This window comes from Myotis brandtii, unplaced genomic scaffold (assembly GCF_000412655.1).
Source record: "Myotis brandtii unplaced genomic scaffold, ASM41265v1 scaffold1170, whole genome shotgun sequence".
NCBI classification, from domain to species: Eukaryota; Metazoa; Chordata; class Mammalia; order Chiroptera; family Vespertilionidae; genus Myotis; species Myotis brandtii.
This window is the reverse complement of record NW_005354050.1, coordinates 479,253-505,628: the sequence shown is the minus strand read 5'-3', so window position 1 is coordinate 505,628 and position 26,376 is coordinate 479,253. Positions and strand designations below refer to the sequence as shown.

Sequence of the window (26,376 nt, the reverse complement as noted above, 5' to 3'; positions counted from 1 at the left end):
ACACTTGGTCCTGTCATTATTTTTAATTTGAGTTATTCTAGTATGTATGTAGTGATACTCTAGTAAGTATGTAGTTTGCTAATATTTTGCTGAGGATTTTTGCATTATATTCACGAGGGATTGTTATTGGTCTGTAGTTCTGTTTTCATCTAATTTGGTATCAGATTAATGCTGTCCTAATAAAATGATCATCTCTTTTTCTGAAAGAATGTATAGAATTGGTGTTACCCTTGATCAGAATTTGCCAATGAAACCACTTGGAAGGTGTTGTGTTCCCCCCACCCTGTAGGAGTGTGTTTTTGGTATTTAACCTGCTTAGTGTTCTGAACTTCTTGGGATCTATCATTTGGTGTCTATCATTAATTTTGGAAAATTCTCAGCCATTATTTCTTCTGCCCATTGTCTTTCTCTTCTAGGATCCTAATTATTCATATGTTAAACTGATATTGTCCCACAGCTCTTATATGTTCTTCTATGGGTTTGTTGTTTCCTTCAGAAAGAGATGTTTCTTTTGAACTAAGTAAATGGTGTATTAGGGGATTTTTTTCAAGTATAAATAATACTATCACAATATTCCTTTTCTTTTATTCCCAGCTTTAGCAAACTTCAAATATGATTCTTTCAGACCTTTGCTTTTTCTCTCAATTCTTGCTTTCTTTCATTTCCATTTAAATCACACTAAGTGCTGAATGAATTTAGGGAATTAGGGGTTTAAGTACTTTCTGGACTTAGTGGTGGGGAGAAGAGTATAAACAGTGCAGTTTATTAATTAGATATACTTGTTTTGCATGTTTAATTCCATTCACTTAGATGCAGGTGTCTTGCTTTATTAGCTTCACTTCCACCCCCAACCTTTCTGTCTCTATCTCCTATTAAATCTCTTAACAGCAAACCTCCAGACAGAATTTCAAGTGCAATTCACCTGATTATTTTCCTTTCTTTACAGTTTAAAACAAAAGGGAAAGAATAAAGTGAAAGGGAAAAACTGGTTGGATGCAGTTTAAAGACTAAAGTAGTTGGTAGATTTGAGGAGTTAACACTTAGCCTTTGGCAGGTCCTGTTCCTCATCTATTTGAGGATACTAACCCCTCTACTTACCCTCCCTCCCCGCCCCCCCATTTAAACTTACAGGGAAAACATATAGAAGATGAAATACATATCTTATGTATTTCAGGGAAGGAAATAACAGTTATGGCAACTTTTTAAAAACAATATTTCTACTTTAAAGTTTAAGAAAACTACCACCTCAGGATTTTATTTTCAGTTCTGAGGGAATCAAGCTAAATTCCAGCACTAAATATATTTCCTTTGGATAAAAAGACAAATGACTAGTGGTTTTAAATTGCTGGGTTTTATTAAGATATTGGCAAAATTTCAACATACTTCTCACCTGAATGAACAGTTTTAATAAAGTATGAAGGATCACTGGTGATTGCGACTGAACTCAAGAGTGAGATGTAGAGCAGGTTCTTAAGTTGATAAATTTACTTGGTAAGAAATGTTTACTTCATTTGCTTCACTCCATAGAGAATTTCTTTGCAGAGAAATGTCATGAACAAGAGGACAAAGCCTGTCTCTCACCAAAGAGCACCCAGAGTAGGTTACTGATGATACATCTGTGGGTTATCCAATACATCAGAGTTTACTGGAGTAGTTCCTTTTCCAGAACAACTGCTGTGTCAGTCTGGAGTTCCCTATCTTATTTCATATTTCCTAATTAGTACAATAAATAATCTTCAAAATAGAAGATAAAATGCTGCTAGAGGAAGTAATTGTTTTTCAACACAGTACCATTTATCTGGAAAATAGTTGTGTTATAATACTGGTGGTATCTTGTTTTAAAAACATCTAGCTATTCACAGGTCGGAATAGAAGAGTTGGTGGGTATCTATCACCTTTTATGGCCTTGCTTAGGTGAGAATGACCATTGAGTGAACAAATTATGTTTAAACATCAAAATAATTATTTACATCACTTTCTTACAAAGCCTTGGCCAGCCTCTGATGGGGAAGGAAGTGCTTGAACCACAGCAGTTTTATCTGTAAACACTGAACTTTCTGTATCATTTTCATCTGCCCATTGGATGTTGCACTTCTTACTGGCACAGTGTTCCAAAATGGAATGTGATAATCAGGGAGATGCACCATACCACCATGTGGATGTTGTACCACTATAAATGGTCAGGCTCAATATTGACATTGATGTTGCTGACACTGTCCTTGGAAAAGGTGTTACTTTCAACATCCTCTTAAATAAAACAGTAACTTTAATTTTATTAATTTGAGGACAATGAATGGCATTTTTAGGCAAAGTAAAGGTATATACATGTGTATTTCCACCGTCCTCTAGTAGAGACCTAACTGGTACGGAGAGCCCCAGTGTTTGATGTGATAGTGCTGCTTAACATCACCTCGCTCTCAACAGTACACATCCAGAAAGTGAACAAATTAGGGCGATTCCCTTTGAAACTCACAGTGAATGTACAGGCATTTATAATCACTTTAGTTGGTGACTTGAAGTCTGTTTCCCTAACCAATACTATACTTTCTTGTTTACACTGTTATACTATTTCCTATTCTAACAAAACTTTAGCAGGCAAAGAAATTGATGCAGATCATGTTAAATTCAAAAAGGGATACTGCCACTCTTAAAGACTGAGTATAGAACTTTCACCACCACTAAATTACACAGTGAGTAAAAGTACAAAACACAGAGTTCACAGACTATACCTCAGCATTAACAGTTAATATATATTATATAGATACTTTTATATCTATCTAATATTTTTACAATCACCAGATACACCATCTTAAAGTACAAGTTACAGAAATGTGTAAAAACCATTAGTTAGAGGATACTTATTGCTCACATCAGCAAGCAGCAAATAAGGGCACAGGATTTGAACCGAAGGGAACTACTTTCTATCACCAGTGGCATTAAGATATAACACTGCACTTCACAAAGCACTGCTTTTATCTGGTTTATAGAACCAAGAGCAGCATATATCAGACCAATAACCACTACTTTAATATGTATTATAGAATTTTAAAGGACTCACCTTACAAATGGTACCTAACTACTCTATAAATATGCATGTGGACAAATGAAAATTTGCTATTTTTTACAATACTGTTTCATAACTTGATCATACTAGAACTACTTTGCTTTATTTTCTAGAGGGCTACTGGTATGAAAATGGAGTTAACACTGCTTATGTAGTCAAACCTACAAGATCCAGACCCCTGAAGATGTGGTCTGTGTTCATCCCAATTTCATCCAACCATTTTCCCCCACTGAAAAAAAACTATCACTTGTACCTTATTTCCTCTCACCAGCTTTATTCTGATCAAAACATTAGTTATAGAAAAATCTTAATTTCTTTTTTAACTTAGCTAAATGCTGGACTATAACATACCAATATTCTGCTGCCTCTGTTTTCTTATCTCCTTAGATAATTGGATTCGAAACTGATACTGCACCTGATGGGTTGTTAACAAGATCTAGGCTTGAGAAAATGAAAGATGTGAGTGAGGTGCATGGGGGGGGTGGGGGTTAAAAATACCAGGCTGGTGAGATTCTGGTCACAAGCCTCGAGAAAAGAATGACTTCAAACCAAGGGAAAACAAATACTGAAAATGTCTAATTACATTCAATTTTTTAAAATAAAATCTGTAAATTAATGATGTGATCATCACTAAAGTGAAGCCGTTTTTACCCAAAGTATCTGATTTTAAAATCCAGGGATTTGACTCCTCCATTGTGGATCTGGAGAACATAAAGTAATTGCATTATGTACAAGCATGGTTAGGCATTGGACGCTTCTCAGCAAGAGTATCCAATATCTCATAGTACGAGTGATGAGCACTATAGCAGGTACCTCCTGTCCATTGGCTTGTCTGGTCCACAGTTGACTAGGGGAGGGTAACATGTCATGTGGAGACATTCATGATTCTCAGAATCAGGCTGCTTCATTGAATGAATCTGATTATTACTCTATTTGCTGTCTTTAGTTGAAGATGTGCTTCTGACTTGAAACTGCAGAAATGGCAAAAAGCAGACAATTTTAAAATATAAATAAATATTGAAATGAGAGATACACATTCTCTCTGCATGAAGTTGCATGTTGCAGAACTCTGGGGTGTTCTCCATTTCTAACTAAGCAGACCTTGGTCTCGGTAATCTGTACTCCCTTGTCCTTGGCCTCCAGGCTCGCTTAAGCAGTACTTTTAACCTCTCTCACACCAATTCATTCCCTTGGGGGAAACAGTTTTAGAGAAGTTAAAACTCGTTATTTTTTATTCTCCAAAACCACTTATTTTTGTTAATCCTCACCTGAGGATATTTATTGAGTTTTAGAGAGAGTAGAAGGGAGGGGGAGAGAGAGAGACACATCAATTGGTTGCCTCCCACACGCCCCCCACCAGGGCAGGGGACCGAGCCTGCAACTGAGGTACATGCCCTTGACTAGAATCAAATCTGGGACCCTTCAGTCTGTAGGCCGACGCTCTAGCCACTGAACTAAACCAGCTAGGGCACCACTTCTTATTTGATAGTGGTATATGGCTTTGCTGTCTTTGACCTTTAAAAAAAAGGGGGGGAGGGGTAGAAAAAATAGCAATGCTATTCTATTTTCTTTTCAAATGTACCTGACATCTCCATTAAACCAGTGTTATTCCTGAGATGAAGGTACAATGAAAAACATGTTAGCATCATAGGTTAAAACCAGTTGACAGTGGTCTTCTGACAAATAATAAAAATTCCACCAAAAGCACCATAACAGGTTATGAAACTCCCAAATAGCTACAGCCCTGGGAAATAATTTTAAAAGCTTTATCCTATGTTACAGAAAAGAAAAAAAAAATCAGTAAATCTTTATGCTGCCTCACAAGTCTGAAAATACGACATTTTTACACTAGGTTTCTACTTTCATTGTTACCAATTAAAACCCATATGGCTTATAGTCTTTTACTTACCAAAAAAGTGGGGAAGGGAGGGTTTTCCCTCATAGTCCCGAGTCTTTTGAGGAACAGTCCTCAACTAAATCAATTCTACGTTAAGTTTTCCAAAGATAGATTAGGCATATCAGACCAGATTTCAACACTGTATCCTGACAGAAATAAGTACCTTGCAAGCTTCCACTAATGGTGTGAAGAGGCAGTGGGGTGGGGTTGTATGTAGATGTGGAGATACATTACAGGGATCAGTTGTATAATTTTGCTAATGAAACTGCCAAAAAACTTCTTTTGATTGAAATCACTATTTTGAGTTTCCTAGAGATCTATTTACATTTAAGAATTGAGCCATTTATGATTTCATAATGAACACATATTTCAGAAATGTCTACCTTGTTTCTACTCTGATGGTGGTTTTATTGGAGAAGAGCTAGCTAGCCTACTCTAAAGACAAAGTATTATATTTTACAGCTCCAGGGAAGATCTGGGTATGGAATATCATTACTCTTTCTGAGCTTCCTCATGTTTTCATTATAATCTTTCCAACTATCTTGCCTCCATGGCAGAGAACTTCTTAACATCCTATTTCTTTTCCCACGTGAAGTAAGTGAAAATAGGCTTGTGCCTACTTTGTGGGAAGGCTCTTGAGCAGGGAGGAATGAATTAAACTTTGGATTAAACCTGAATCCATGCCACCTCTTTGAGAAGTGATAGCGTAAATGAGCTAATCTAGAAACTCTATTTCCCAGGAATTTTAACTGTTCATTTTCCAACCTAGGACAGACAGGAGACACACTCTCCATTCTGTGTATCTGCTGCCCTGTTGAACCCAAATTAAAGGAAGAGGGAAACTCTCCAGCACCGCTCCATTCAGACAATGATGACTGAACTGATTCTTTCTCCATTATTAGCTCATTAATGAGATTTGCTTTCTTTGGTGCACCAGGACCAAACATCTCAACAGGTGGCAAAAACTGAGCACTGTGAGGTTTGCTTGCTTCTACTTGTGTGAGATCTAGGTAGCCTGGGTCTTCCAGCACGTTGATTTGGGACTCTGGGCTCAGGCTAGTTCTGTCAGTGAATGAATCCACACGCCCATCATAACCTAGGTCGGCTGGTGCTGAGCACTGGTGCTGAGGCCAAGGGCGTTTGCACTCTCCATGATTTTCCTTATCATCCCCACCATCTTCTTGCCCTCCTTGAAAGGAGTTCTCTGTCCAGTCTGATTCCTCACTAACGTTTTCAGCTTTGTTCATGTCCCTCAGGAAAACCACAATAACTGTGATGTTATCACTTGACCCAGCATCACGAGCTGACGCCACTAATTTGTGGGCAACCATGCTGCTGTCTCCATTATTCTCCTTCAAGTGATCAGATACAACTTTCACCGCCTCATCAGGGTTCACGGTGTCATAGAAGCCATCGCAGGCCAGAATGAGGTAGTCTTCAGTTCCATCCAACACAGTAGAGGCGGAATCTGCATCCCCACAGATATATGGCTTATGTTCAGCATCTCCTGTGGGAATTAAACATAGGTCAGATTTTGGTTTACCTTGCTTGTAAGAATGTGGATGGCCAATGCTATGACTCATTCTGCAATTGTGATCTGAATTACTGGAAATAATTTATAATCTAGTTTGAGAGAATACTTGAATTCTCTGTTAATCAGATGCTGCTTATGCCTCACTCTCAGTTGTATAATTGCCATTAACTGGGCTTAATTTCTTATCTAGCTTAGACTCTGAATTTTATGTCTTAGCTATGACGTAGGCTTAGCTGAGCATGGCAACAAATGTCACATCTAAATTTGTTGCTGTACTGGAAACTTGAGTCCTGCATAGGAAAACCTTGTGGATTTAGCAGATCTTTTCTTTTACTGGTGGTTAACTTCCATCAATTGAGATTTGAGAACAGGTCCACATTGAAAAACAAACCAAAGTTCTGATCACTTCTTTTTATTAAACACTTAATTCTTATTATATCCTTATTTAGAAATCAAGTTTCATGCTGTGAACACAAAGGAAGGCTTGAGTTACAAGGGATTTTTAAAAATCAAGTCCAACTCCCACAAGCCAGGAAAAGTCATCCCAAGCCTCAGACAAGTGAACTAGAATGTTAGGCTCAATTCCCAGTCCAATTTGCTTTCTATTTTTTAAATTCTGCTTTGTTTATTACTTCTAGAGAACAGTCAGAATGTGTATGATCATTTTTCTCATCTTCAGGGACTACCGTATTCTTGCTTTTTTCTTCAAATTGTTTCTGATCACCCCCCTTCTGTCTTTACTACTATTACTCATCCTTCACACCTGTGAACAACTATAAGCACCCCCAAAACCCTATTTGCTCAGCTCATCCACTTAAAGAATGACATTTTAGCTGGGCCTTGAAGAAGTTAGTTATCACCAGGCAGAGAAGGGTTCTGGGTTGAGGGAACTGTTAGAGACTAATATGTAGTTGAATATAGGGTGCTGGGAGTAGAGACAGACTAGAGACCTTGGGGCCACACACCGAGGTAGGTTTCCATCACAGACTATGAAGACAAACCATCATCTATAGTGCAGTTTGGAACTTCCAGATCCAGAGCACTTCCAACTCCATTCATTGTTTTTGTTTGTTTTTTTAATATATTTTATTGATTTTTTTACAGAGAGGAAGGGAGAGGGATAGAGAGTTAGAAACATCATGAGAGAGAAACATCTATCAGCTGCCTCCTGCACACCCCCTACTGGGGATGTGCCCGCAACCAAGGTACATGCCCTTGACCGGAATCGAACCCGGGACCCTTCGGTCCGCTGGCCGACACTCTATCCACTGAGCCAAACCGGTTAGAGCTACATTCATTGTTTTCCTTAGGGATTTGGAGAGAACTAGCAAAAAGGGTCCTTACCCTATTAGGTAACCAAATAGATTATTACTTACAACTTACAACAAGCGATACTCATTTCCTAACATGAAAAACAAACAGAGTATTAAGCAGGGTATCATAATGCATTGATAATACTTTTTAAAAATTTATAAAGTGCTTTTATCATTTGTAAAGCAGTGACAGACATAGCTTAGTGGTTTAAGGATGCCAGCATGAGTCACAACTGCCTGGGTCCAAATCCTAGCACTTGTTAAAAACCCTCATCAATTATTAGCCTTTCCATTGCACTAAAACTGGACATTTTGAGAAGTGGAAGATAAAATAAAGATAAATATACTTAAGTGATCTGGCTATATTGTCACTGTTTCTGGTATCTGATATAGGTTTTCCCCAATGTTTCACATTCCTTTTTAATCCTCAACTAGACCCAGAAAGCTGAATAGGAACCCTATGGAGAACTCCGCTAGCACCAACAGTGGGCCACATGCCCCACCCAGCATTTTGAAAGGGATACCCTAAAAAAACAAATACTGAATATATTTACCTGCCTTAGTTTATCTACAAGGTAAACTATCTTTTCCATACAGTAACCAGAACTGTCTTCCTCAAGCATGGTTTTGATTTAGTCAGTTTCACGTCTATACTATGATGCCTTTTAATTAGCTAGTTTATAAAAACTAGTTAAAACTTCCAATCACGGGGTTCAGTGTCCTCCACCAATCTACTTCACAAATCTCCCCCTCTGCTACTTCACCTCACTGTATTGTTATCATCATTATTTTCTGAATTCCAACTCTAAAAATAAATGTGATCTGAGTCATGCTGTTCCCAAAAATCTTGTTTTAGTGTGTCAAGTAAAAGGCTACTGCAACTGTTAGTTTAGAACAGAACATACAAAGAATTTGCAAAAGAAATGCTGCCAGAATTCTGGCTTTTCACTTGCTCTACTGTTGGATGTCAAATTCATGACATTTCACCCCCAATTTGGTAGGAGGGCATGATTATCCATTTCATGGCAGAAATGGCAACATCCTTTTGTCTTCAGCATCCTCTCTCCATATGCTAGGAAACATCATGCTTCAGTCAACTTTGGATCATACATTTGAAGGGCTTTAAAGCTTTTAATTTTCAAAGCTTTAAGAGTCATTTTTTCCTAAGTAGAGTTGAACTCTGCTTAGGAATCCTTTTTCTTGTCCCCATTTAACCCTCTATTTTATGCCATGAGCTTTCTAAATCTCTCATTTTCAACTCCCTCTTCCAATTAAACTACTGGATTGGGTAGATGGCCTAATTTCCTACTTCAAGGATAATTTGAGTTTATCAATCCTAAATTTCCTCAATTCCTCTCCACCCATTTCTTCTGTTGTTGTTTTTTTTTAATCTGTAGAGATTCACCCATATCAGCTACCATTTCTCAGAGTAAAAGGTGTCCTTTCCCTTCTCAAAGCTAACCTGTGCTCTTGGACCCTGGCTTCTCTCTCTCCCCTGTTCAATTTCTCTTCTACTTGCTCTCTTCCTTAATTGTATAAACAGGGTCTGATCTAAAATCTCACCTAAAGGGCCCTGCTTCTCAGTGTCTCGGCAGTCGCTGCAAGCACCCCGAGAGAAAGCTGCCCTCGAATTCCGACCAATGCCAGACAGTCCAGTTTCTCCCGTATGAGTCTGGGTCCCCAGAGACTCGCCCGGAACTGGAGCTCAGAGCCTGAGACTCCCTCCCGATTGAAAAAGACAACCGTGTCCTCAGCTGCCAGCCCTCTCCGCATGCGCCTCTGTACCTCTGTACTTTACTTCCGCACCGCACCTCCTCTGAGTCTCGGTATGCTTTTCTCTTTCCTTCTAGTTGTAGAATTTCCACTCAGCCAGCCTACCTGTGGTTCGGGATGATGTCCGTTCCGTCTTTTAGTTGTATTTTTTTTTTAATATATTTTATTGATTTTTTTTTTTTTTTTTACAGAGAGGAAGGGAGAGGAATAGAGAGTTAGAAACATCGATCAGCTGCCTCCTGCACACTCCCCACTGGGGATGTGCCCGCACCAAGGTACATGCCCTTGACCGGAATCGAACCCGGGACCCTTGAGTCCGCAGGCCGACGCTCTATCCACTGAGCCAAACCAGTTAGGGCTTTTAGTTGTATTTTTGAAGTGGTTGTGCGAGGCAGCAATCTCCGGTGTTTACCTATGCCGCCATCTTGGTTTTCCAAATTTGGCATTTTTAAAAGATTAAAGCATATTGAAAAAAAAAAAAAAAAAATCTCACCTAAAAAAAAAAAAAAAAAACAATGAAAGCAACACTTTCCCAAATCAGCTTTTCCCTCAAGTCACCACACTGTCTCCCTTCACCACCATAATGCCCAAGAAACCAAATCTGCACATGCTCCTTCATGTTACCGCTCATTTTCCCTCACCTGATTGTTTTCTGCTTTGTGTGCCTACTGATCCAACACCTTTATCTCAGATGTTACCAATCATAGTAAGCCTTCATTTAATGTCATCTATAGGTTTCTATGACTAAGTGAAATGATAAAAGGAAACCAGTTTTACCTTAGGCCAGTGGTCGGCAAACTCATCAGTCAACAGAGCCAAATATCAACAGTACAACGATTGAAATTTCTTTTGAGAGCCAAATTTTTTAAACTTAAACTATATAGGTAGGTACATTGTTATTAACTTAATTAGGGTACTCCTAAGCTGGCCTTTGCTAAAAACATCCTCAATCTGATTGAGGTACGTTCGCTGAGGTTGACCCCTTCCAATTCTCCCATCCACACTTGTCTTGTATACTTGTTTCATCTATCAGATACACTCTATCTCCTTTCGTTCATCCTCTCTATATTTCCAAACCATCTCAACATACCTTTCTCAATCCTCGACACTACATCTTCTTTCACTCCACAGCGTTCCCTAAAATTAACTTAATAAACTTTACTTTTTACTTAATAAACTTAACCTGTGCGCGATTTGCGGACGTGACTAGCACTAACCACTGCACAATGAGACTGCTGACTGACTGGCTCACTCAACTCATGCATGAATCGCGCGCGCCTCCCCTGCGCTGCGCCGAGTCTCCCGTTGCCCGACCCACTGACACCCCCCACTACTTCTAACGCCACTTCTTCAAAATAGACTCGCCCAGGCCGAAAACCGACTTCTGAGCATGGGCCACGAAGTTTCAATCGCACTGTATGTGCGCGCCTGGATGTGGTATTTTGTGGAAGAGCCACAGTCAAGGGGCCAAAGAGCCGCATGTGGCTGGCGAGCCGCGGTTTGCCGACCACTGCCTTGGGCTAATACAAAGAAGAGCAAGTTCATACAGCATCTCATTAACATTATAACAAAATGACAGTAAACAGAACATTATGCAAGGACCTGTTGTATTCCCTATTTTCAAAATTCCAGGTCTTATTTTTTTAACCCACTTCTCACTTGACCTCTGCAGCACTTGACCCTGTTCACTACTTTCTCCTAGAAACCCTCTTCCCCTAGCGTCTGAGATACCCCACTTCTAAAACTCTCATCCCCTCTTTATTTTCTTCACTCGCTCCTTCACTTAACAATTGCACTAACAGCACAGCTGGTGTGACTCAGTGGTTGAGCGTCAGGTCACTGTGCGATTCTTGGTCAGGGCACATGCCCAGGTTGCAGGCTTGATCCCCAGTAGGGGGCATGCAGGAGGCAGCCAATCAATAATTCTTTCTTATCGATGTTTTTATCTGCCTCTCCCTTCTCTCTGAAATCAATAAAAATATATTTTAAAAAATAATAATTGTACTAACAGCTCTGGCCCATGTGGCTTAGTTGTTGGGCATCTTCCTGTGCACCAAAGAGTTGCCAGTTGGAGCACGTGCCTGCTGGTCCCTGGTTGGGGGTGTGCAGGAGGTAGCCGATTGCTTCACTCTCACATCGATGTTTCTCTTCCCCTCACCCTTTCTCTCTCTCTCAGTCAATTTTAGAATCTCAAATAAAAATAGCACTAACAATCACTGTTTACGACTGTGACATACAGAGCTCTGAGTGTGTGCATGTATTGTGCTATTTAATACAAGGACTTCATAACTTGGGTACTGTTACTGTTCACACATTACAAAAAACAAATAGAAACAGAGAAATAAACTTCCCAAGGCCCACAGCTTGTAACGTGGCATATTCAAGATACAAACCCAGAGAGCTGACTTCATTATGTTATTCTACCTTAAGGAATGAGGCTCTCCCTTTCCATACTACAGGTTTTTCTTGGGCAATGTCATCCATACCCATAGTTTCAACTAATATATATGTTACTTCAGAGGTTGCATATATTATTGCCAAAATGGGATGAGTTCCCAAATCTCTATCTCCAATTCAGAGGTACCTAGAATATAAAATATATCCAAAATGAACTCATCATCTGCCCTCCTCCCCACCCACCAAATTGCTGCTGCTTTATTACAAATGCTTTATCTTCTCAGTCACACAAGTCAAACCTGGAAGTTAGCTTTCCTCTTCCCCCACAAACTGTCATTTCTGTCCCATCAATTTATACCCTCCTCTGTATCCCTTTTTAGCTGCCTCATCTCTGTAAAAATGTTATCAATAGCTTCCTGAATGATCATTCATCTAGGCTTTCTACTCTAGACAGTCTTACAAACCATTACAAACATAACTACAAACCAGATCATATGGGCCCCTCTGCTTATCACCTGTTAAAGCCCAGACTACTTAGTCCCTTCACAACTTAGCACCAGCACTTCCACCTCTACCCCAGCCTCTGTTCCTAAAACACAACGCTCTTTCAGACGCCCATGTATTTATATCCCCCTGTACCTGGGATTTCCTCCCTGAATACTATCCTCCATGCCCAACCAAAAGTCACTTCCTCTGTGAAGTCTGCTTATTCTGTCTTAGACTGTCACTTAGTCAAGGACATTCTTCCCCTGCTTTAGTTTCCCCATGTGTTATATTTTTAGAAACAAGTCAAGTATCTCCCTAGTAAAGCTGGTATTAAAGATACCTCTCAAACACTGACAAAGATGGGAAGATCAAGAGGAAGAGGTCTTTGGTTGGAATTGTCAAAAAATAATTCTATATAGAATGTTTTAGAAATGGAAAGTTTTCCCTATTTGGCCTTATGCCAGAGTTCCTAATAACTCCCTCAGTCATAAGATAAAGCCAACTTTCACTTTTTTAGGAGATATTTGCAGAATTTTTCTTTCTCTCTCAGCCTTCTGCTACCCACATTTGGGCCACTTCACAGCTTGCCGGTACCTTCCCAAAGAGTGGGAGGAACAACTCACATCCGTGGTGAAATTGAATCAGTTCTTTGAGATTTTTGGTAATGATAAGTAAAAGTTGGGGATTAGAGGTAAATTCCATTAATCCATGTTATCCCTATGTCAGATTACCTCATTTCTTTAGGAAGCTGTGACTAAGAACTGCAGTATATATGCACATATGCATATCACCCATATAGGCACTCACATTGATTTATTCTTTAAAAGCAACAACAACAGAAAATAAAGCTAAGGCATGAAACCTAAAATAAACTCAGGCGTGAAAGTGAAACAAAGACAGAAAGTAGACTATATCTCAATTCTCTGAACGTATATCCTTGGATTTTGTCCAATCAATTTAGCTATTTACTCTCTAAGTTTTAGACAGTTTTGTTGACTTCCCCTTCTTTTGAAGAACTTAGATCCCAGGGAGCAAATTCTTTGAAACCCCAGGGTTATCTGGCAAATTATTACACTCCTCATATAGAAAATTATTTTCATCTAAAAAGCACAATGTTTTCCCCATGGATTTGTTCTCTGTTGTTTAGTCATTTAAAAATTCATAATGAATGACATAAAGACATTAGCAAGGTAAAATATGGGGGGAGGTTTCCATTTTCTAGAAAACACTGATTTAAACTAAATATGACCCAAAATGAAATGAGGATCGTGTAGATTTGTGTACCAAAGATTAAAGACTTCCTTTTAAAAAAAATAAGGGAGGATAGAAACTAATAAGTTCTACATTTCTTAATACAGTTCCCTTTTAGTAATGGAATTTAAGCATATAAATGAGTAGGTTAATTAAATAAAATAATTTACAGAGCCACCATCCAACTGCTGTTTTAAATAATAAAAAGTACACTGATAATATAAATTATCATCTCTGGTTCCTTGTTGTATCAGAGTTAACATAAGACAATGAGCCAAAAGAGGACAGTTTAGAGAAACAAAAATAAATTGGTTTTTCCTACCAATAGCTCTGGAGACTGATAGACTTCCATTCACTCGCCAGGCACCAAACCAGACTACACAACCTCCCAGGGCCTCAATTCGCTGCTTTTCATCCTAAACAGCAATGCAATGAAAAGAAGCAAATAATTAGATTCAGGATTTATTCATCTACCTTAACAGTAAACAACAGATATATTCATCAGCTTTCTGGAAAGTTTCTCTTTATTTCTCCTTTGGAAGGTGGGCATGGATGCTGAGATAATGGTGATAATTATGTTATTAAGAGAATCTTAATAACCAGAAAATTGCCTTTGTGGAACAGACCATACTTACTTCTCTGTCTGGTTTGTGTGGCTTCATTAGTTCAACAGCTTGGCCCTTTCTCACAAGCATAACCTGGGAATCACCCACCCAGGCTACATGTAGCATGTTGCCTCTGATAAAAGTCACCACTCCTGTGGTCCCACATCTTAAGCTCTGAAAATAGTTTAAATAAAACCAGAGTCAGTAAAAATACATAGATATGAAATTCTAAGAACATATATGCATAACCCATTGATAGACAATAGTATGGGGAAGGCCTAGAGTAGGGTGCGGGCTGGGTGGAGGGGGGCAAAAGGGAGGCATCTCCCATAATACTGTCAACAATAAAATTTAAATAAGTAGATATCATTCTCATTAAAAGCAATTTATAATTGATTCAGACCTTTCAGTTGGGAGCTAAATTATTAATAGCTTGATTTCACAAATAGCAATTTCTATTTCTAAGTCTGAATTTCTCATTTTGATATGCATTTGGGAGCTAAATTATTAATAGCTTGATTTCACAAATAAATAGCAATTTCTATTTCTAAATCTGAATTTCTCATTTTGATATGCACGTATGTACTTAAATGTGCACACATATAGATCCATTTATCTGTGATATGCAAGGCAGGGATAATTATTAATTCCATTTTATATACAGGTAAGAAAACAATGATAGGTTATGTGACTTGTCCAAGGGCAGGTAACTGATTAGTACACATAAGAGAAACGAAATTCTTTTTCCTGCTAGTCCAGTGCTGAATCCACTATAACAACTCTAAGAGTAAAGACTGCCATATTGTGGGCTCTGTTTTGTTACTGACATACTGTATGTTTAGGGGGAGAGTCCTCACTTTACAGAATAACATGTAAAGCATCTGACTGCTACACAAATGCTCCCATATTCTGGACAGTGAGATAGGAGCCAAGGGATGACATACATTCCCTGGAGTTAGTGCTAAGATGCTTACTAGGATACCTTAAAACAAATAATTTTAGAAGTGAGAACTTTATAAACTTGTTTTTGGAACATTGCATAAAGAACTAACAGCCTGGAATTTCACTGCAATAGCTCAGTATCACTTTACTTAATGCTCTTGATACTACTATATTAATATGACATCTCCATTTGACATGAGTCACCACCAAATGAGCATGACTTTCTGTTATTAAGAACTTGTCCTAAATTAGAACCAGTGCGTCATGGGTGGTAAAAGGCCCCTTGTAGCCAATGAGAAGAACAACTCATTTTCCCTATATAGGGATAGTTTGTTATAAATCCTCACCCACCAATAAAATGTCTTCCCACACAGACTGTTCAAAAACTCAGCCCCCTGGAACACATGATAAAGACATTGCAGTGCATATGCCCTGGAGAGAACAGGAGGCAGGGCTGCTTCGCAACAGGAATAGCTGCTTTCTTCCCAGCAGTTAGCAGCACATGGAAGCACAAGGAGAAAACTTAACTGTTTGTTGAGACAAACCTAAATTACTCAAGAGAACTATTGGCAGGACTGAGATAAACTAGGGTCACTGGCAACGCAAATAAAATGAACTTGGTCAGGAAAAAAGTCATACTTTTGAGTACACAGAGGAAAAGGGATAGAACAGAGGATGAGAAAGGCAAGTGATTCTCTTAGTTTCACGATGGTGATTACAGATCATCTCTCGGGGGCCGGGTCTTGTCCTCAGTCAGAATGATGACAAACAGCTGGACAGTGCCAGCACTCAAGAGACTGGGAAGGTCTGAGGTCAACACTGTATCTTGTTTTCTAGCCCACATCTCTATATGTAGACCTTAGTGGTTGCTGATGGTGGATTTACCTATTAATCTAAATCTGGGGTATAGATGGGAAATATAGACTACTTCTCTTGCCTAATAACAAATAGTTCTGAATTATTTAATTAATTTTAAGCCCCACTACTGCTGTATAGCATAACTATGAGATCAAAGAAATGGATTAAAATGATTACCCTGTTCTCTCCAACCATTTTGAAGAGTTAATGTTTAGGTCATATAATACTATAATTACATTTAAAATTAAAAATTATTCTTTCTATTGGGCCCCAGTTAGAAATGAATGTAGAATACCATAGTTAATTATGTACCAATACCCAGACTGGTAATTAAATTTTTTACTTTTAGATCTTAATATAGAGCCCCTGTCATTTATTCAGAGTAAAAACCTTATGTCTGATTAACCTCAAGAATTTAGGACATGAGCTCTGACTTTTCCTGTTAAGAGAATCAGTTCAAGGATTATCTAAGGATTCACTGTCTCCAAGCAAATTTTCCCTCAACAGATACACAGCAAAACACTGCCAACCCATTTAGAACTAAATGCATGGGAGTAATCCCAGCTTCGGTTTCTTTTTTAGACCATTATTTTAATCTCCATTTCCAGATTTTTATCAGCAAAAGTCAGCTTAGAGAGATGGTCCTCATGTGAACCTGACAGGTAATAGTGAATATGAAAGACAAAACTCATCTGCCAGATCCAGCAATGGAGTGCCTTTGTAGAAAATTACAGCTTCGAGTTTCTATACTGTACATCATAGCACCCCACTAAAACTCTTCCAAAGAGAGAATTAGAACTACAACAGAATCCAATACTGTGGGTCAAACACAGTTTGGAAGAGAACTTGAAATAATGCCTGCCCCAAACGGGAAAATACAAATATCCCTTTAACCACAGATCAGTTGAGCTCAGCCAGTGCAGTCATGACAAGAATGTATGAGAAAAAGGCATACCTCCCTGGCTGCTTTCTGTACAAACCGTTCATCAGTGACCCGAAAGGCCCGGCACAAGGCTTCAGCAGGATCATGGGGGAACATCTCCTGGCGTACCAAGTTAACATGCAGGTGAATGGAGGCATAAATGGCAGCATCCACTCCTCCGTGGCCATCAAACACTGCAAAGTAAGCTTGTTCTTCCTGGTCCTGTCAATAGAAACACAGAAACAGAGGCCCCTTGCACTGTGGCCCAGATTAATGAGATTAAATTTTTCCCTTTTCTGATATGCCTGATCAACTGCTAAAACACCTGCAATACTAGGGCATATGTGTTTACACCAGAATGCTGGAACACATCATGCCCAATTAGCTCAGGCTGAAGTGCCCTCTCTCTGTGAAAGTTGTCTTGCACCATGGAAACCACCCACATGTATTTGCTTCAAATTGCTACTACAATTTTGAGGGGAGAGGAAGGAAAAAGAAGGTATGAGGGATTGAACAAAAACTGTTCTGCATTGAGTGATGTTTCCAAAAAGAAATGCATTTTAATCATAAAATTAGAAACTACAAACAATAGGAAATAATTGGCCTTCCAGCACAAGTCCAATTATGTTAGGTTGTTTAAAATACATAGAGATAATGAAAGCATACACATACTTTTAAACTATAATATCGCCCTCATAAATCATTCATAGTCACATTGAATCCTCACCATAAATAACACAGTCTAAACTGGTTGGCAAAACTTGAACCACACAGATGTCCAAATGCACTGTAACACTTCCTTGTCCCCTATTGGAGGATTCAGCTTCCCATTTCCTTGCCACGCCCGCCCGCCACCCCCCCAACAACTGCCAGAGGAAGGGCTTCCAAACCTGTGCTTTGTCCTGCCAAAGGAAGCCTAATCACAAGATTACATTAAAACCATTAAGTAATTTGCTTCTTCAACTCAAGTATTTAAATCTCAGATCTAGCTTGCTTAGGAGATAGATAACTCACTGAACTCTGAGTCCTGGACTCTCTTTAGATGACAGTATTTAATGATTTTCATTTGTAAGTTTTTGACATTCCTTGAGCTCTAGAAGCTTGAATGAGTCTAGGTCCTGTCATTCAAATGTCATTCAAACAAATATCCAAAGTAAACCATATAATTATTTTGTGCTTGTTTTCCTATCTATTAGGTAGGGGTGAGTTGCTATCTCATGGGGATTTGGAAGGACTACTAAAACAACAGGTATATTTGTACTTTGGAAAAGTTCTTTTAAAGAGTATACTACATTTATATAAGTACCACATGTAAAGGTCCAGAAAGTAATGATTACACCCAAATATTATTAAGTCTGTACTTACTACAGACATTACAACTAGTTAATTTAGCAGTTTAATGAACACCACCTGCAAGGTTAACTGACTAAATCGATCTATCTAGAACAGTGGTGGCGAACCTTTTGAGCTCGGCGTGTCAGCATTTTGAAAAACCCTAACTTAACTCTGGTGCCGTGTCACATATAGAAATTTTTTGATATTTGCAACCATAGTAAAACAAAGATGTATATTTTTTATATTTATTTGATATATTTAAATGCCATTTAACAAAGAAAAATCAACCAAAAAAATGAGTACGCGTGTCATAGGTTCGCCATCACTGATCTAGAAAAACAGTCCTGTACTGAAGAGTAGTACTCATTTTTATACAACTCAATTGGCAGGATAAGGGTAAAATAGAAAAACAGCATATATAAGCAGTTTTTAAATGATGGGGAATGAGCTGCTGTGGGATTATCAGAGAGAGGGGGCAATAATTCCTTTATTGGGACTTGAGACTGCAACTAAACAATGTGAGATCTGTGGAGAGATTCTTAGTATAGCATCAGAAGAAACGGAAGAAGTCTAATGGATTTCTTAAATAATTAGTATAGCTTCTTAAATTTTTAAAAAATACTGATGTTTTCTCTATTATAAAGATGGTGTACATTTTTTTGGCCTGATAAAGAAGTGTAAAGAAGTAAATATCTATAATCCCACCATCCACAGGTAACCAGTCTTTTACATACATACATATATACATTTTTCAATAAAATTAGGATCGTACTATACATTGAATTTTATATCCTGCATTTCCCCCATGTCATTAAATATTCTCAAAGACATAACTTTAAATGTATGTGTACAATACATTTTATGAACATATCATAGTTATTCCCTATATGCAATAATTTAGATCATTTCCATTTCTTATTGACAATGTTTTATAAAAGAGTTATGTCAAACAAAAAATGCTTTGGGTTATATTTGCATGGACATGGTAACATTTGGAAACAAAGATATGACCTCATCTATCTTGTAATATAAGCACCAGTTACTAAACCACCATCACTGCTTATCAGACCTTGACATTCGGCTTAAATTTAAATTTAACTGCTAAATAAAGGAAGTATTGTGCTTTGTAGAAATGACTACATTGTAATTTCTAAGTTATGGACTTAAGTGAAGGAAAGAGGTAAGTGACAGGCAAAGAAAACAAACCTACCTCTGTTTGCATTAACATAATAGACTTAATAGAAAGAGAAGAGGAATATGACAAGAACATGGTTATTAAGTTGACAAGGCTCATATGATCCAATTTGTCAGTCACAGATTCAGGAAATGTAATTCCAGCTACTTTCCTATCAGAAACCAAGATTTAAAAAAGGAAACCACATGAAATCAGAAAACTGTCTCAAATTCATTCTTTTATGTTTGTGTTTTGTGTTGCGCTTCAGCAACATAATGTGGGAACTTAATAAATACCACTTGATTATACTATCAAAATAGTTTCCTTAAAAAACACACAGCTTTATAGTGATATAACAGTTTTCTTTTTTACTTGTATGTCTATAGACTAGCTCTGGAAAGTTACACAAGAAACTGGTAATTCCCTTGCCTTCATGGAAGGGAACTGAGTGTTGGAGAGACAAAGATAAGAGAGATTTTATTTTTCTACTCAACCATGTGAATGCATTACCTATTCAAAATAAATTCCTTTTCTATTGTCTAATGCAAGCAAATTTGTGCCACTTTGCCTTGAATCCTATTCAGACATATCAGATACTATTAGAAGTACAGGGTAGGACAAAAGTAGGTTTACAGTTGTTTATATGGAAAATAATACAGTAATTAATAATACAAGAATAAACTCCCACCCAACCGGTTGAGCATACACCTATGAACCAAGAGGTCACCGGTTCAATTCCTGGTCAGGGCACATGCCCAGGTTGCAGGCTCTATCCCTAGTAGGTGGCATGCAAGTGGCAGCCGATCAATGATTCTCTCTCATCGATGTTTCTCTCTCTCTCCCTTTCCCTTCCTCTCTGAAATCAATTTTTAAAAATATATTTTTTTTAAAAAAGAAACTCCTGTACTCACAACTGTAAACCCACTTTTTAAAATTAATTGCTGTTTATTGATTGATTGATTTTAGAGAGAGGGGAAAGGAAAGGGATAGAAACACCGATGAGAGAGAAACTTCAATTGGCTGCGTACTGCATGCCCCCTACTGGGGATTGAGCTAGCAACCTGGGCATATGGGCTGACTAGGAATCGAACCAGTAACCTCTTGGTTCATGGGTCAATGCTAAACCACTGAGCCACACCAGCCAGGCTATACACCTACTTTTGACCCACCCTGTATATTAGGAGTTCTGTTAGAAAACCATGACTGTTTTTTTAAATCTCATTGACCTCAGAAGTGCCCTTTACCTCTAGGTTGAAGAGCATATTAAAGTCAGGAATGCAGACATGTTTGTCCTCCATTTTCCTGCGCATGTTTTTGATGGCATGGATTGATGTCTCATAATAAAGCTGGGGTCTCCTGCGGAGAGGGAAGTCTTTCACCCAGCTGCAGCAAATCTCATGTAGTTTGCTGAAGACAGAACGGGCCAATTTCACTGTCTCAATCTCTGTGAAAGAAACACAGAAACCCCCAATGAAGAGCCTTGTAAAGCTGCTTTTCACTTGCCTGATTGGTAAAGACAGAAGTAGGTCACACCGGTTAAGCTCCTCCTTAATAAAAGAAATTCCTTCTTCTCAAGAGAAACGAAGTATTGCTTCTGAAAAGAGAAAATGACAACCTATCTATTAGAAAATCATCCACCAGCTGCCACTAGGATGATCCTGTTTCATGAGGAGAAACCTCTGTTCAGGGCTGGGTCTTCGCCATGGCTGGGTTTTGTCTAGCCCACAAAGTGCTCTGGCCACTGCTATCTAGTTCAGGGCAGTTTCCTGCTCAGTTGGCTGCCATGGTTATCATCTGGAAGGCCAAGACCCCTATGCTTAGATGAGTGAAATACGAACAGTGGCTATCCAACTGATTAGAACATGAAAGGCCTCTGAGCAACATTATTTATTTATAAACTACAGGGACCAGAAGAGTTTACCTTATCATTTGTCTTTGTCTCCCCTTCCTAGCCTCTTTTCCTCTTTCCAGTTCTCCGTTTTTTCTTCTGTAACTGATTATAACTCAGAAATAAATTATTTTTGTTTATTTGTTTTGTTTTGTTAATCCTTATCCAAGGATATTTTCCCCCCATTGCTTTTTTTAGAGAGAGTGGAAAGGAGGAGGAGGAGGAGGAGAGAGAGAGAAACATTGATGTGAAAGGGGCACATCAATTGACTGGGTCCCACATGCGCCCTGACTGGCAGCTGGGAATGGAGCCTACTCCCTTGACCAGAATTGAATCAGAGACCTTCAGTCCTCAGGCCGACACTAACCACTAGCCAAACTGGCTAGGGCTGTTGATGTCTTTTGTTATTTATTTAAAGCTTTAGGCAGTAGCTTAAATAGTTTAGCCAATAGGTTAACAAAGTTTTTTTATTTCTCTAAGGAAAAAATACTTACATTCTATGTGTGTAACCCTGGATAGAAAAAAAAAAAAAGATAACAATCAAAGGATTCTCTACTCCCAGACTATTAAGTCTACTACTCAACTTATTAGCTGGTTTCTGAGACTGACTTGCATCCCTCAGTGTATGGACAGATATGAAAGAAAGCCTTTTAAGCAACACTGAATAGTATTGACCCTATTGTCTCACATCACCTCCACTCAAGTTGTCCTCTCCTCAAGCTGCAATTATTGAAATAACCAAGGGGAGATTAGGTTTTCTCAGGACAGTATTTTAGAGGTGGTTCTTACATCCCAGGTAAAAAAAAAAAAAAAATAGAATTCTCAAATTTTTGTTTTACTTTACTAAGTCACATATAGCTTGACAGCCTGAGAAAATGTGTGCCAGATGGGAAATGGCTGTGCATGCCTCTTGCCATCTACAACACAAGTCCCAAAGAGAGACTGTGTGTTCTTAGAACGGCCTGGGAACTTAGTCTCATTTTATATTCCTTGCCCAGACATTGCCTAAATCTGTGACTACAGTTACTTGTTTTCTTATTCAAATTTCTTTTTTAAATGACTGTTCAGAAATTGACTTCAAGATTTTTTGTTGTTTTTCTCATTAACATAATCCAGGGTGGTAAACTATGTTTTGTGATTTTGTCCCCTTGACATTTTTATATAACTGAAAATCAAGGGTACATTTGAAAGAACAAGTAAAACCTGAGGGAGGTGTATATAAGAGGGAAACTGAGGCCAAAAGAACACACAACATTTTGATGGTTTTAAGCAACTCCAATCTTTTTTTTAAGCACCAGCTGCCAGACACTCTCTCTTTCAGCCAGCAGTTGCCTATTTGTATCACTCCAAATATGTGTTTGGAGATGCATTTGACTCAGTCACAACAGAGGATTGCAAAATGATAAATGAATTCGGAAACAAATAACTGATAATAATATAAACCATTACATCATTCTTTGGTTTATATATTACTCTTATTTTATAGACCTGGACTGTTCAATAAAATACCTTTCTAGCTGCAGTGTGGCTACTTAAAATTTAAAATTCAGTATTTTGGTCATATTAGCTATATTTCAAGCACTCAATAACTGCATACACTCAGTAGCTACTGCACTGGACAACACAGGTAGAGATTATTCTGTGTTTTTTTTCTTTTGACCTATTAATATATAAATTATGCTAACAGACTTCCCAATATTTTTGTTTTGTTCACTGCTATTTTGCCAGCAAAATGCTAAGTATATGGTAGGCTCTCAATAAAATACTCATCAAAATAATGAACTGTTGTACTCAATGTTACCAATATTTTACTTAATATATTTAACATTGATTATTAAGATTGATCTCATTTCTTTTTTAAATCTTGTCCTAGACAGCTTGTCTAAGTTTTGGTATCAGTGTTATGCTGTGCAAATTTTCCTTTTTATGAAATTGAATAATTCATTTTCAAGAGCATTGGAATTATGTGTCTTTGATCGTTTGAAATTGTTCACCTGGAGAATCACTTACTCTTTGTCCTTTGGGGAAGATAGCTAGCTTCTTGACAATCTTCTCAATCTCTTTCTTCTTACAAAAAGTTTGTTAATTTGTATTTTTCCAGAAAATATCCAGATTTTCAAATGCATTCACACAGTATTTTAATAATTCTTTTAATTTCTTTTGTATTAATGATAATTCTCCCCTTTTTGTTTTTAATGTTTACATTGGGATATTTCAAATGGATTTTAGGTTGTCTGGACAGGCATTACATCTGCTAAATAAATTTGTACCAACAGATATGCAGGGTTGTTTAACAAACATTGTTAGGGATGATATAAACATGAAAAGAACTTTTTTTTTAACCTGTTTTTGGAAACAACTAAAAAAAGAGACAAAAGGCATTTCAATGACAGCAGGCCTTATTCAATAAGCTCATTTCCCACTCTGATATATGGAGAAACACAATTCGCCCTGTAGGTATTCTCCTCAGTGCAGTTCACATTGAGTGATTTGGGTTAAATAGATTAAGGGCTTGCAAACAGTCCTGAATTACAATAGATCATGCTGAATCACAGCAGTGGCATGGAGAATACATTACTGGGTAATCTCTTGGAAAAATATACAATCAAAACGACCAGTAATATCCACCAAAAGAAAAAATGCCTTCATTTCACTTTTGCTATCCTATGGGAGAGGGAGGGTGTCAGAGAATTCTTACAAAGTAGGCATGTAGGGCAGTATTTCAATCTTGCTACTTTAAGTATTCTCCTTCTGTGGGGAGCGGTATAGAACATTAGTATATAAATAATTGCTGCCTGAAATGAAAAAATAATTTAAAAGGGTGAGAAAATTGTTCAAAGCAGTAGTCCACCCCCTAACAGCTGTAAATTACTCATCAGTCTTAATGTCACTGAACTGAGCTGGAGCTGAGTCAGCCATCAGCCTGGCTGCAGTGAAGCAGAATTTAATCTCCCTTATCTTTTCATTACAGGGCTTTTACTTTATGCATCAGTAACAGAAGGAAGACCAATGCATTGTAGCAGGAATTCCATCCAACTTGATTCTGGAATAATTTGGTTCCAAGTGAACCAATTACTCTCAGTAAAAACAAGCAGAGGAATTACTTCCTTGCCAATTTTCTGTCAAAATGATCTAGAGAGATAAAGGAAGAACAGGAATGTTTACTGTTATATCTGCCTCAGATTCTCTGGAACCTAGCTACTCTGATTCATTAATATATGCTTTGCTCCTTATGCACCATGTTGAAAGGCAAATGCTTGAAATAGAACACACAGAATGAAATATTTAAATTCCTTAACAATTTGTAGTAATTCCCTAATTTTTATAAAAATCGGTATTTCTTTAGAGCTTATCTAATATGTATAAGTCTAATACATTAATAAATACACCTTCTTTAATAAATAAAACCTCATAATTTGCCTGGATAAAAGAAGTAAAATGATCCATGCTTCCACTATACAATTAACCAGTGGGTAAACATAATTAAAGTTAGTATTTGGCAGACATTTTCTGTGGATCACTACACATGAGAATATTTTAATATTTTCAAACAAATAATGTAGAATGGTACTCACCCACAGTTCCTTCTGTGCCATCCGCTTCCTTTGGGATGTAATGTGCAGAAAGATCACTCTGAAGGACTTCATCTGATGTGGCTCTGGCTAAAGCAGCAGCCAAAAAGGACGGGCAATTACTGAAAGAAAAATAAAAGGCTATTTCAGTAAGAATTAGGAAACAATAAATTCAGCATGATTAATAATCAGTTATTAATATATTTTCTCAAAACAAAATTATATCATTAAACAATACCCAACACATTTATTGAGTGCATATTATGTGCTAGGCATTCTGCCTAGGCACTGGGTGTGTATACTGGTGAATAACATAGAAATAGCCCCTGACTAGTGGGGGGCATAAAATCTAGTTATGGAGACGTGATAAGTAAACAAATCTATACTAATAATAGAGGAATATGCAAATTGTCCAGGATGCCATCACAGTAACATTAACAACCAAATAGCAGGCTGGCAGGCTGCGTGGGGCGACCAAACCAGCAGAGGGGAGCAGTAAGGGGCAACCAGGCCAGCAGGGCGGAGGGGCAGTTAGGGGTGACCAGGCCGGCAGGGGGGGCAGTTGGGGGTGACCAGGCTGGCAGGGGGGGCATTTAGGGGTAATGAGGCCAGCAGGCAGGTGAGCAGTTAGGAGGGATTGTGAGAGGGATGTCCAACTGCTGGTTTAGGCCCAATCCCGAGACCATCCGCTTCCTTTGGGATGTAATGTGCAGAAAGATCACTCTGAAGGACTTCATCTGATGTGGCTCTGGCTAAAGCAGCAGCCAAAAAGGAAGGGCAATTTCTGAAAGAAAAATAAAAGGCTATTTCACCAAGAATTAGGAAACAGGGGATTGGGCCTAAACCAGCAGTTGGACATTCCTCTAGGGGTCCCGGATTGTAGAGGGTGCTGGCTGGGCTGAGGGGGACCCCGCCCCCTCTCCCCCGTGCACAAATTTCATGCACCAGGCCTCTAGTAGGATATAATTTAAAATTGGAACAAGTTTTATAAAGGAAACAAATGGGGTACAGTGAAAGAAAATAAAAGAGGGGGTAACTCCTTAGAATGGTTAGGAATGCCGTGCCTTGAAGGATGAGAAAGCCTCAGTTATGTAGGGGTGGGAATTTTGGAGAGAATATTCCAGGCAGAGAAAATAACGTGTACAAACCCTTTCTGAGAGTTTGGTATGTTTGAGGAACTGAATGAGGCCCAAAGAAGATGAAGTATAGTGCGTAAGGGAATGACAGGGAATATTGTCAGAGGAACAGGCATCTTTGAACCATGGTAAGAATTTGGATTTTCCCTGACCGGTTTGGCTCAGTGGATACAGCGTCTGCCTGCGGACTGGGGGGGTCCCAGGTTTGATTCCAGTCAAGGGCATGTAC

At 38.4% G+C, this 26,376-nt stretch overlaps 2 protein-coding genes across 2 annotated transcripts in view; one reads left to right on the top strand and one right to left on the bottom strand.

Annotated features, from left to right (window-relative positions):
* TRIM37 (tripartite motif containing 37) overlaps window positions 1-3,618 on the top strand; it is an 88,548-nt gene extending 84,930 nt beyond the window's left edge. Inside the window, exon 26 of the mRNA XM_014529935.1 lies at window positions 3,452-3,618. Coding sequence (XP_014385421.1) covers window positions 3,452-3,455 — 4 coding nt within the window. The 3' untranslated portion in view covers window positions 3,456-3,618. The remainder of the gene's footprint in view (window positions 1-3,451) is intronic.
* Window positions 1,333-25,171, bottom strand: PPM1E (protein phosphatase, Mg2+/Mn2+ dependent, 1E; the record flags this gene model as incomplete). Its single annotated transcript, XM_014529988.1, has 7 exons — window positions 1,333-4,035; window positions 4,974-6,468; window positions 14,038-14,131; window positions 14,351-14,494; window positions 17,076-17,264; window positions 20,796-20,995; window positions 25,015-25,171. Coding segments are annotated over 6 exons (1,842 nt in total), but the record flags the coding sequence as incomplete, so codon positions are not given.
* Window positions 25,172-26,376: the final 1,205 nt, after the last annotated feature.